At 40.0% G+C, this 12,175-nt stretch overlaps 1 protein-coding gene across 1 annotated transcript in view; it reads right to left on the bottom strand.

Annotated features, from left to right (window-relative positions):
* LOC124017038 (cadherin-17-like) overlaps window positions 1-12,175 on the bottom strand; it is a 37,225-nt gene that overhangs the window by 13,348 nt on the left and 11,702 nt on the right. Inside the window, exons 5-7 of the mRNA XM_046332389.1 lie at window positions 1,406-1,541; window positions 1,115-1,273; window positions 570-722 (exon numbers count right to left, since the gene is read on the bottom strand). Coding sequence (XP_046188345.1) covers window positions 570-722; window positions 1,115-1,273; window positions 1,406-1,541 — 448 coding nt within the window. The remainder of the gene's footprint in view (window positions 1-569; window positions 723-1,114; window positions 1,274-1,405; window positions 1,542-12,175) is intronic.

Here is a 12,175-nt window from a genome sequence, read left to right as displayed (position 1 = left end):
ACAGCTGAACTCAACAACATTATGTAGAGGAGGTTCTGTTCAGCAGCCTCTCAATCACACCATTAACCTCATAATCAGCTTTAATCACTTGAATTAATCTATCTATCTATCCCTCGCTCTCTATGCCTCTGTCTCTATCCCTCACTCTCACTATCCTTCTCGCTCTCTCTATCCCTATCTCTCTCTTTATCCCCCCCTCTCTCTATCCCTATCTCTCTCTTTACCCCCCCCTCCCCTCTCTCTCTGCCTGACATGTTTCCAAGTGTCTGCATGTGCCCTGCTCTATTTGCATCCTCTCTGAAATGCCCTCCTCTTTTCTCTTTATCCCCCTCTCTCTATCCCTATCTCTCTCTTTATCCCCCCCCCTCTCTCTCTCTCTCTGCCTGACATGTTTCCAAGTGTCTGCATGTGCTCTGCTCTATTTGCATCCTCTCTGAAATGCCCTCCTCTTTTTCTCTTTATCCTCCCCCCTTGTGGTCTGCTATGGGCTCAATCATCTATCTATTTGGACCATCTTGGTCAGTAAATATAGTGAAGTACACACAGAATATAGTGAAGTACACACAGACCTGCTCTCTGCACACAGCTGTAGAAGGGGTTGAGTTCATAAGGGATGTCCCCTGTGGGGGTGCAGTAGTCATCAAACCTCTTCTTCAGAGAATCACTGAAGTCCCCTCCTCTGGAATGAATAACACTTTCTCTGGCCTTCAGCAGACGCTCTCCTGCAGACACACACACACACACACACACACACACACACACACACACACACACACACACACACACACACACACACACACACACACACACACACACACACACACACACACACACACACACACACACACACACACACACACACACACACACACACACACACAGCTGTAATCAGTAACATAATCACGTGGTCAATCTGACACCAAGCATGTGTTAATCTGATGTGTTAATCTGGAGCATGAGAGTTGAGGTGTGGTGATCTGGGCTGGTGTGAGATTAAAGGATGCAGAACTCACAGATTAGCACTCATACAGGATGAGATTAGAGACCACAACATCTGGGATGATCTATGTGTGTGCACTTAGAGGATCTCTGGGAGTGTGTGTGTGTGTGTTACCCTCGGCAGTAGTAGAAATCTCTCCTGTGTTGCTGTTGATCTCGAAGAACAGGGTGTTGTCTCTGTTGGGGATCTGGGAGACCAAGGTGTAACTCAGATGGGCGTTGGGAGACTCTGGGTCGTCCAGGTCAGTAGCAAACACACGCGCAAATGGAACACCTACAACACACACACACACATAATGAACACACACACAGACAGACAAACAGACGGAGAGACAGACAGTCAGTCAGACAGAGTGACAGACAGTCAGTCACACAGAGTGACAGACAGAGTGACAGGCAGACAGACCTGCGGGGGTACGTTCCTTGACGATGCCGATGTAGTCAGTCTGGTTGAAGGACGGGGCGTGGTTGTTGACATCCAACACGTTGATGGTGATGATGACTGGACCTTCTACTGGTTCAGAACCCACTAAGGCCTCCAGCTACAACAACAACAACAACATCAACATGAAGCTGGGATGTGTGTGTGGGTCTATACTAAATGACATTGCCACAGGGTTCAATTCTTGGACCGACTCTCTTCTCTGTATACATCAATGAGGTCGCTCTTGCTGCTGGTGAGTCTCTGATCCACCTCTACGCAGACGACACCATTCTGTATACTTCTGGCCCTTCTTTGGACACTGTGTTAACAACCCTCCAGGCAAGCTTCAATGCCATACAACTCTCCTTCCGTGGCCTCCAATTGCTCTTAAATACAAGTAAAACTAAATGCATGCTCTTCAACCGATCGCTACCTGCACCTACCCGCCTGTCCAACATCACTACTCTGGACGGCTCTGACTTAGAATACGTGGACAACTACAAATACTTAGGTGTCTGGTTAGACTGTAAACTCTCCTTCCAGACTCATATCAAACATCTCCAATCCAAAGTTAAATCTAGAATTGGCTTCCTATTTCGCAACAAAGCATCCTTCACTCATGCTGCCAAACATACCCTTGTAAAACTGACCATCCTACCAATGCTTAACTTTGGCGATGTCATTTACAAAATAGCCTCCAATACCCTACTCAACCAATTGGATGCAGTCTATCACAGTGCAATCCGTTTTGTCACCAAAGCCCCATATACTACCCACCATTGCGACCTATACGCTCTCGTTGGCTGGTCCTCGCTTCATTACTCGTCGCCAAACCCACTGGCTCCATGTCATCTACAAGACCCTGCTAGGTAAAGTCCCCCCTTATCTCAGCTCGCTGGTCACCATAGCATCTCCCACCTGCAGCACACACTCCAGCAGGTATATCTCTCTAGTCACCCCCAAAACCAATTCTTTCTTTGGCCGCCTCTCCTTCCAGTTCTCTGCTGCCAATGGAACGAACTACAAAAATCTCTGAAACTGGAAACACTTATCTCCCTCACTAGCTTTAAGCACCAACTGTCAGAGCAGCTCACAGATTACTGCACCTGTACATACCCACCTATAATTTAGCCCAAACAACTACCTCTTTTCCAACTGTAAATAAAGGTGAAATAAATCAAATAAATAAAAAATTGTGTATGTGTGTGCATGCAGGTACTTGTCAGATCTGTGAATCGACAGTGTGTGTATGTCTGTGTGTGTGTCCTACCAGCTCTCACAGTCTCACATCAGAATTAGACATTCATCCAAGTTGTTCCAAATGTCAAATTTGGATGTGTTTAAGGTTAAGTTTAGGTATTAAGTCAGAATTGTTAAGCTTAGGCATTAACTCCAAATTCTTAAGGTTAGACATTAACTCAGAATGGTTAAGGTAAGGGTTAAGGTTAGACATTAACTCTGAATGGTTAAGGTAAGGGTTAAGGCTTAATAGGGATAGGCTTAATTGAAAAAAAATCTGAAACAACTTTCTATTGCTGGATTTGAACATGCAACCTTTGGAATGATAATGCAATCTCTATTGCACTCCACATTGCCCTTTCCTACCTGGACAAAAGGAACACCTATATGAGAATGCTATTCATTGACTACTGCTCAGCGTTCAACACCATAGTGCCCACAAAGCTCATCACTAAGCTAAGGACCATGGGACTAAACACCTCCCACTGCAACTGGATCCTGGACTTCCTGACGGACCGCCCAGAGGTGGTAAGGGTAGGTAGCAACACATCTGCCACGCTGATCCTCAACACTGGAGCTCCCCAGGGGTGCGTGCTCAGTCCCCTCCTGTACTCCCTGTTAACCCACGACTGCAACTCCAACACCATCATTAAGTTTGCAGACGACACAACAGTGGTAGGCCTGATCACCGACATAGACGAGAAAGCCTATAGGGAGGAGGTCAGAGACCTGGCCGGGTGGTGCCAGAATAACAACCTATCCCTCAACGTAATTACTACATTGTGTGGTCTGTGTATGTTAAATTACTACATTGTGTGGTCTGTGTATGTTAATAACTACTACATTGTGTGGTCTGTGTATGTTAATTACTACATTGTGTGGTCTGTGTATGTTAATAACTACTACATTGTGTGGTCTGTATATGTTAACTACTATAGTGTGTGGTCTGTGTATGTTAATTACTACATTGTGTGGTCTGTGTATGTTAATAACTACTACATTGTATGTTCTGTGTATGTTAACTACTATAGTGTGTGGTCTGTGTATGTTAACTACTATAGTGTGTGGTCTGTGTATGTTAACTACTATAGTGTGTGGTCTGTGTATGTTAACTACTATAGTGTGTGGTCTGTGTATGTTAACTACTATAGTGTGTGGTCTGTGTATGTTAATTACTACATTGTGTGGTCTGTGTATGTTAATAACTACATTGTATGTTCTGTGTATGTTAACTACTATAGTGTGTGGTCTGTGTATGTTAACTACTATAGTGTGGGGTCTGTGTATGTTAACTACTATAGTGTGTGGTCTGTGTATGTTAACTACTATAGTGTGTAGTCTGTGTATGTTAACTACTATAGTGTGTAGTCTGTGTGTTAACTACTATAGTGTGTGGTCTGTGTATGTTAACTACTATAGTGTGTGGTCTGTGTATGTTAACTACTATAGTGTGTGTCTGTGTATGTCTGTCTGTGTATGTTAACTACTATAGTCTGTGTATGTTAACTACTGTGTAGTCTGTGTATGTTAACTACTATAGTGTGTGGTCTGTGTATGTTAACTACTATAGTGTGTGGTCTGTGTATGTAGTGTGTGGTCTGTGTATGTTAACTACTATAGTGTGTGGTCTGTGTATGTTAACTACTATAGTGTGTAGTCTGTGTATGTTAACTACTATAGTGTGTGGTCTGTGTATGTTAACTACTATAAGTCTGTGTATGTTAACTACTATAGTGTGTGGTCTGTGTATGTTAACTACTAGTGTGTGGTCTGTGTAGTTAACTACTATAGTGTGTAGTCTGTGTATGTTAACTACTATAGTGTGTGGTCTGTGTATATGTTAACTACTATAGTGTGTGGTCTGTGTATGTTAACTACTATAGTGTGTGGTCTGTGTATGTTAACTACTATAGTGTGTGGTCTGTGTATGTTAACTACTATAGTGTGTGGTCTGTGTATGTTAACTACTATAGTGTGTGGTCTGTGTATGTTAACTACTATAGTGTGTATGTCTGTGTATGTTAACTACTATAGTGTGTGGTCTGTGTATGTTAACTACTATAGTCTGTGTATGTTAACTACTATAGTCTGTGTTAACTACTATAGTGTGGTCTGTGTATGTTAACTACTATAGTGTGTAGTCTGTGTATGTTAACTACTATAGTGTGTAGTCTGTGTATGTTAACTACTATAGTGTGTATGTTAACTACTATAGTGTGTGGTCTGTGTATGTTAGTGTGTGGTCTGTGTATGTTAACTACTATAGTGTGTGGTCTGTGTATGTTAACTACTATAGTGTGTGGTCTGTGTATGTTAACTACTATAGTGTGTGGTCTGTGTATGTTATAGTGTGTGGTCTACTATAGTGTGGTCTGTGTATGTTAACTACTATAGTGTGTGGTCTGTGTATGTTAACTACTATAGTGTGTAGTCTGTGTATGTTCTACTATAGTGTGTGGTCTGTGTATGTTAACTACTATAGTGTGTGGTCTGTGTATGTTAACTACTATAGTGTGTCTGTGTATGTCTGTGTGGTCTGTGTATGTTAACTACTATAGTGTGTAGTCTGTGTATGTTAATTACTACATTGTTCTGTGTATGTTAACTACTATAGTGTGTAGTCTGTGTATGTATAACTACTATAGTGTGTGGTCTGTGTATGTTAACTACTATAGTGTGTGGTCTGTGTATGTTAACTACTATAGTGTGTAGTCTGTGTATGTTAACTACTATAGTGTGTGGTCTGTGTATGTTAACTACTATAGTGTGTAGTCTGTGTATGTTAACTACTATAGTGTGTGGTCTGTGTATGTTAACTACTATAGTGTGTAGTCTGTGTATGTTAACTACTATAGTGTGTAGTCTGTGTATGTTAACTACTACTATAGTGTGTAGTCTGTGTATGTTAATTACTACATTGTGTGGTCTGTGTATGTTAACTACTATAGTGTGTAGTCTGTGTATGTTAACTACTATAGTGTGTAGTCTGTGTATGTTAACTACTATAGTGTGTAGTCTGTGTATGTTAATTACTACATTGTGTGGTCTGTATATGTTAACTACTATAGTGTGTTATGTTAACTACTATAGTGTGTAGTCTGTGTATGTTAACTACTATATGTTAACTACTATAGTGTGTAGTCTGTGTATGTTAACTACTATAGTGTGTAGTCTGTGTATGTTAACTACTATAGTGTGTAGTCTGTGTATGTTAACTACTATAGTGTGTAGTCTGTGTATGTTAACTACTATAGTGTGTAGTCTGTGTATGTTAATTACTACATTGTGTGGTCTGTGTATGTTAACTACTATAGTGTGTAGTCTGTGTATGTTAACTACTATAGTGTGTGGTCTGTGTATGTTGTATGTTAATTACTACATTGTGTGGTCTGTGTATGTTAACTACTATAGTGTGTAGTCTGTGTATGTGTAGTGTGTAGTCTGTGTATGTTACCTACTATAGTGTGGGGTCTAGTGTGTAGTCTGTGTATGTTAACTACTATAGTGTGTAGTCTGTGTATGTTAACTACTATAGTGTGTAGTCTGTGTATGTTAACTACTATAGTGTGTAGTCTGTGTATGTTAACTACTATAGTGTGTAGTCTGTGTATGTTAACTACTATAGTGTGTAGTCTGTGTATGTTAACTACTATAGTGTGTAGTCTGTGTATGTTAACTACTAGTGTGTAGTCTGTGTATAGTGTGTGGTCTGTGTATGTTAACTACTATAGTGTGTAGTCTGTGTATGTTAACTACTATAGTGTGTAGTCTGTGTATGTTAACTACTATAGTGTGTGGTCTGTGTATGTTAACTACTATAGTGTGTAGTCTGTGTATGTTAATTACTACATTGTGTGGTCTGTGTATGTTAACTACTATAGTGTGTAGTCTGTGTATGTACTGTGTGGTCTGTGTATGTTAACTACTATAGTGTGTAGTCTGTGTATGTTAACTACTATAGTACATTGTATGTTCTGTGTATGTTAACTACTATAGTGTGTAGTCTGTGTATGTTAACTACTATAGTGTGTGGTCTGTGTATGTTAACTACTATAGTGTGTAGTCTGTGTATGTTAACTACTATAGTGTGTAGTCTGTGTATGTTAACTACTATAGTGTGTAGTCTGTGTATGTTAACTACTACATTGTGTGGTCTGTGTATGTTAACTACTATAGTGTGTGGTCTGGGTATGTTAACTACTATAGTGTGTGGTCTGTGTATGTTAACTACTACATTGTGTGGTCTGTGTATGTTAACTACTATAGTGTGTAGTCTGTGTATGTTAATTACTACATTGTGTGGTCTGTGTATGTTAACTACTATAGTGTGTAGTCTGTGTATGTTAATTACTACACTGTGTGGTCTGTGTATGTTAACTACTATAGTGTGTAGTCTGTGTATGTTAATAACTACATTGTATGTTCTGTGTACTACTATAGTGTGTGGTCTGTGTATGTTAACTACTACAGTGTGTGGTCTGTGTATGTTAACTACTACTAGTGTGTGGTCTGTGTATGTTAACTACTATAGTGTGTGGTCTGTGTATGTTAACTACTATAGTGTGTGGTCTGTGTATGTTAATTACTACATTGTGTGGTCTGTGTATGTTAACTACTATAGTGTGTGGTCTGTGTATGTTAACTACTATAGTGTGTGGTCTGTGTATGTTAACTACTATAGTGTGTAGTCTGTGTATGTTAACTACTATAGTGTGTAGTCTGTGTATGTTAACTACTATAGTGTGTAGTCTGTGTATGTTAATTACTACATTGTGTGGTCTGTGTATGTTAATAACTACATTGTATGTTCTGTGTATGTTAACTACTATAGTGTGTGGTCTGTGTATGTTAACTACTATAGTGTGTGGTCTGTGTATGTTAACTACTACATTGTGTGGGGTCTGTGTATGTTAACTACTATAGTGTGTGGTCTGTGTATGTTAACTACTATAGTGTGTGGTCTGTGTATGTTAACTACTACATTGTGTGGTCTGTGTATGTTAACTACTACATTGTATGTTCTGTGTGGTCTGTGTATGTTACATTGTGTGGTCTGTGTATGTTAATAACTACATTGTATGTCTGTGTATGTTAACTACTTAATGTTACTACTATAGTGTGTGGTCTGTGGTCTGTGTCTGTGTTAACTACTATAGTGTGTGTGTGGTCTGTGTATGTTAATTAACTACTGTGTATGTTAATAACTACATTGTATAGTGTGTGGTCTGTGTATGTTAACTACTACATTGTGTGGGGTCTGTGTATGTTAACTACTATAGTGTGTGGTCTGTGTATGTTAACTACTATAGTGTGTGGTCTGTGTATGTTAACTACTATAGTGTGTGGTCTGTGTATGTTAACTACTATAGTGTGTGGTCTGTGTATGTTAACTACTATAGTGTGTGGTCTGTGTATGTTAACTACTATAGTGTGTGGTCTGTGTATGTTAACTACTACATTGTGTGGTCTGTATATGTTAATAACTACTACATTGTATGTTCTGAGTACGACCCTGCCTCACACGGGAAGCGGCGCAGGTCCTAATCCAGGCACTTGTCATCTCCCGTCTGGATTACTGCAACTCGCTGTTGGCTGGGCTCCCTGCCTGTGCCATTAAACCCCTTCAACTCATCCAGAACGCCGCAGCCCGTCTGGTGTTCAACCTTCCCAAGTTCTCTCACGTCACCCCGCTCCTCCGCTCTCTCCACTGGCTTCCAGTTGAAGCTCGCATCCGCTACAAGACCATGGTGCTTGCCTACGGAGCTGTGAGGGGAACGGCACCTCAGTACCTCCAGGCTCTGATCAGGCCCTACACCCAAACAAGGGCACTGCGTTCATCCACCTCTGGCCTGCTCGCCTCCCTACCACTGAGGAAGTACAGCTCCCGCTCAGCCCAGTCAAAACTGTTCGCTGCTCTGGCCCCCCAATGGTGGAACAAACTCCCTCACGACGCCAGGACAGCGGAGTCAATCACCACCTTCCGGAGACACCTGAAACCCCACCTCTTTAAGGAATACCTAGGATAGGATAAGTAATCCCTCTCACCCCCCTTTAAGATTTAGATGCACTATTGTAAAGTGACTGTTCCACTCGATGTCATAAGGTGAATGCACCAATTTGTAAGTCGCTCTGGATAAGAGCGTCTGCTAAATGACTTAAATGTTAAATGTTAACTACTATAGTGTGTGGTCTGTGTATGTTAATTACTACATTGTGTGGTCTGTGTATGTTAACTACTATAGTGTGTGGTCTGTGTATGTTAACTACTATAGTGTGTGGTCTGTGTATGTTAACTACTATAGTGTGTAGTCTGTGTATGTTAATTACTACATTGTGTGGTCTGTGTATGTTAACTACTATAGTGTGTGGTCTGTGTATGTTAACTACTATAGTGTGTGGTCTGTGTATGTTAACTACTACATTGTGTGGTCTGTGTATGTTAACTACTATAGTGTGTAGTCTGTGTATGTTAACTACTATAGTGTGTAGTCTGTGTATGTTAACTACTATAGTGTGTGGTCTGTGTATGTTAACTACTATAGTGTGTAGTCTGTGTATGTTAATTACTACATTGTGTGGTCTGTGTATGTTAACTACTATAGTGTGTAGTCTGTGTATGTTAATTACTACATTGTGTGGTCTGTGTATGTTAACTACTATAGTGTGGGGTCTGTGTATGTTAACTACTATAGTGTGTGGTCTGTGTATGTTAACTACTATAGTGTGTGGTCTGTGTATGTTAATTACTACATTGTGTGGTCTGTGTATGTTAACTACTATAGTGTTTGTCTGTGTATGTTAACTACTTGTTAAGGGAATTTTTATCACTGATGTGTCACGCCTTGGTCATTGTTTTTTGTGTTTTCGTTATATATTTGGTCAGGCCAGGGTTTGACATGGGTTTATGTTATTGTATCTTCGTATTGGGGTTTGTAGTATTTGGGATCGCGGCTGATTAGGGGTGTTGTATAGGCTTGGCTGCCTGAGGCGGTTCTCAATCAGAGTCAGGTGATTCTCGTTGTCTCTGATTGGGAACCGTATTTAGGTAGCCTGGTTTCGCTTTGTATTTCGTGGGTGATTGTTCCTATCTCTGTGTAGTTTCACCAGATAGGCTGTAATTAGGTTTCGTTCCGTTTGTTGTTTTGTATTTTGTAATAGTTATTTCATGTGTCGCTTTTTCCAATAAAGTCATGAGTAACTACCACGCTGCATTTCGGTCCGACTCTCTTTCGACAAACGAAGAACGCCATTACATGATGACTAATTATTTATACATTTCAATCTGGACTGACTAATCAGTTACTGTATATGTACTAATCAGAATACTATTATGTTACTGTATATGCATGAATTTTATTTTTAATCTTAGTACTGAATATAATGTGTGCAAATATAATCAAGAATTAGAACAATTACTGTCTGTACCATAGTAGAAATGAATGAACTTATAGCCAGACTGGCTAGAAGGCTTATCTACACCAGCTGGCCTAGGCTCGGTCATATATCATCTTAATAGGGAGAGACGATGTGAGAACCATACAGCCATTGTACTAGAGCGGAGATGACACGGGCTGGTACTAAAATTAATGACGTCATTTTCAGTTTATAACCTGTGGTAAAATGTGTAAGGAGCAGTACTCTCATGAATAAAAGCTGCTGGTTGACTTTAAGACTGGGCTCTATCAATTTTATACAAATAAGTGTCATACAAATCTTTATGAATTGACAGAGTGTTTGATTTTAATTGGGTATTTAAACAGAGGAATTTAATTCCTGTAACACTACTACATTGTGTGGTCTGTGTATGTTAACTACTATAGTGTTTGTCTGTGTATGTTAACTACTATAGTGTTTGTCTGTGTGTGTTTAAAACCTCTTCAGGATCGGACCCATTTTTTAAATTTTTGCCTAAAATGACATAGCCAAATCTAACTGCCGGTAACTCAGGCCCTGAAGCAAGGATATGCATATTCTTGATTCCATTTGAAAGGAAACACTTTGAAGTTTGTGTAAATGTGAAATGAATGAAGGAAAATATAACACAATAGATACGGTAAAAGATAATACAAAAAAAAAAATGTTCTTTTGTATTTTTTTGTACCATCATCTTTGAAATGCAAGAGAAAGAGCATCGTGTTTTATTCCAACTGCAATTTAGATTTTGGCCACTAGATGACATAAGTGTATGTGCAAAGTTTTAGACTGATCCAATGAACCATTGTATTTCTTTTAAAAATGTTGTATCAAGGCTGCCCAAATGTGCCTAATTGGTTTATCAATAACTTTTCATGTTCAAAACTGTGCACTCTCAAACAATAGCATGGTTTCACTGTAATAGCTACTGTAAATTGGACAGTGAAAAATGTAAGCTTTCTGCCAATATCAGATATGTCTATGTCCTGGGAAATGTTCTTCTAACTTACAACCTCATGCTAATCGCATTAGCCTACGTTAGGTCAACAGTCCCGCAGATCCTGAAGAAGTTTTTAACTTCTACAGTGTGTATGTGTTAACTTCTACAGTGTGTGTGTGTTAACTTCTACAGTGTGTGTGTGTTAACTTTTACAGTGTGTGTGTGTGTGTGTGTGTGTGTGTGTGTGTGTGTGTGTGTGTGTGTGTGTGTGTGTGTGTGTGTGTGTGTGTGTGTGTGTGTGTGTGTGTGTGTGTGTGTGTGTGTGAACTTCTACAGTGTGTGTCTGTGTGTGTTAACTTCTACAGTGTGTGTGTGTGTGTTAACTTCTACAGTGTGTGTCTGTGTGTGTCAACTTCTACAGTGTATGTGTGTGTTAACTTCTACAGTGTGTGTCTGTGTGTGTTAACTTCTACAGTGTGTATCTGTGAGTGTTAACTTCTACAGTGTGTGTGTGTTTGTGTTAACTTCTACAGTCTGTGTGTGTGTGTTATCTTCTACAGTGTGTGTGTTAACCTCTACAGTGTGTGTTAACTTCTACAGTGTGTGTTATCTTCTACAGTGTGCGTTAAATTCTACAGTGTGTATGTGTGTGTGTGTTAACTTCTACAGTGTGTGTTAACTTCTACAGTGTGTGTTATATTCTACAGTGTGTGTGTGTGTGTGTGTGTGTGTGTGTGTGTGTGTGTGTGTGTGTGTGTGTGTGTGTGTGTGTGTGTGTGTGTGTGTGTGTGTGTGTGTGTGTGTGTGTGTGTGTGTGTGTGTGTGTGTGTGTGTGTGTGTTAACTTCTACAGTGTGTGTGTCTGTATTATCTTCTACAGTTGTCAGGATTTGGCCAGGGTTGTTCCGGTTTTTGGTCACTAGATGCCCCCATTGTGCCTTTTGATCTTTTCTTTTCCCTTGATCCCCATTATTATTTGCACCTGTGCCTCGTTTCCCCTGATTGTATTTAAACCCTTTGTTTTACTCAGTTCTTTGCTCTGTGTTTGTATGTTAGCACCCAGCCCTAGTACTCTGTGAACTCTTGTTGATCCCGGTGGACTCGCTTGTGGAATTCTGTTTACTTGTTCTTGTTTGTTTGTTTTTAAGTATCTATTGAGGC

Source organism: Oncorhynchus gorbuscha, unplaced genomic scaffold (genome assembly GCF_021184085.1).
Source record: "Oncorhynchus gorbuscha isolate QuinsamMale2020 ecotype Even-year unplaced genomic scaffold, OgorEven_v1.0 Un_scaffold_141:::fragment_3, whole genome shotgun sequence".
Lineage (NCBI taxonomy): Eukaryota > Metazoa > Chordata > Actinopteri > Salmoniformes > Salmonidae > Oncorhynchus > Oncorhynchus gorbuscha.
The sequence above is the reverse complement of the archived record's forward strand: the minus strand, read 5'-3'. Positions and strand labels throughout refer to the sequence as shown.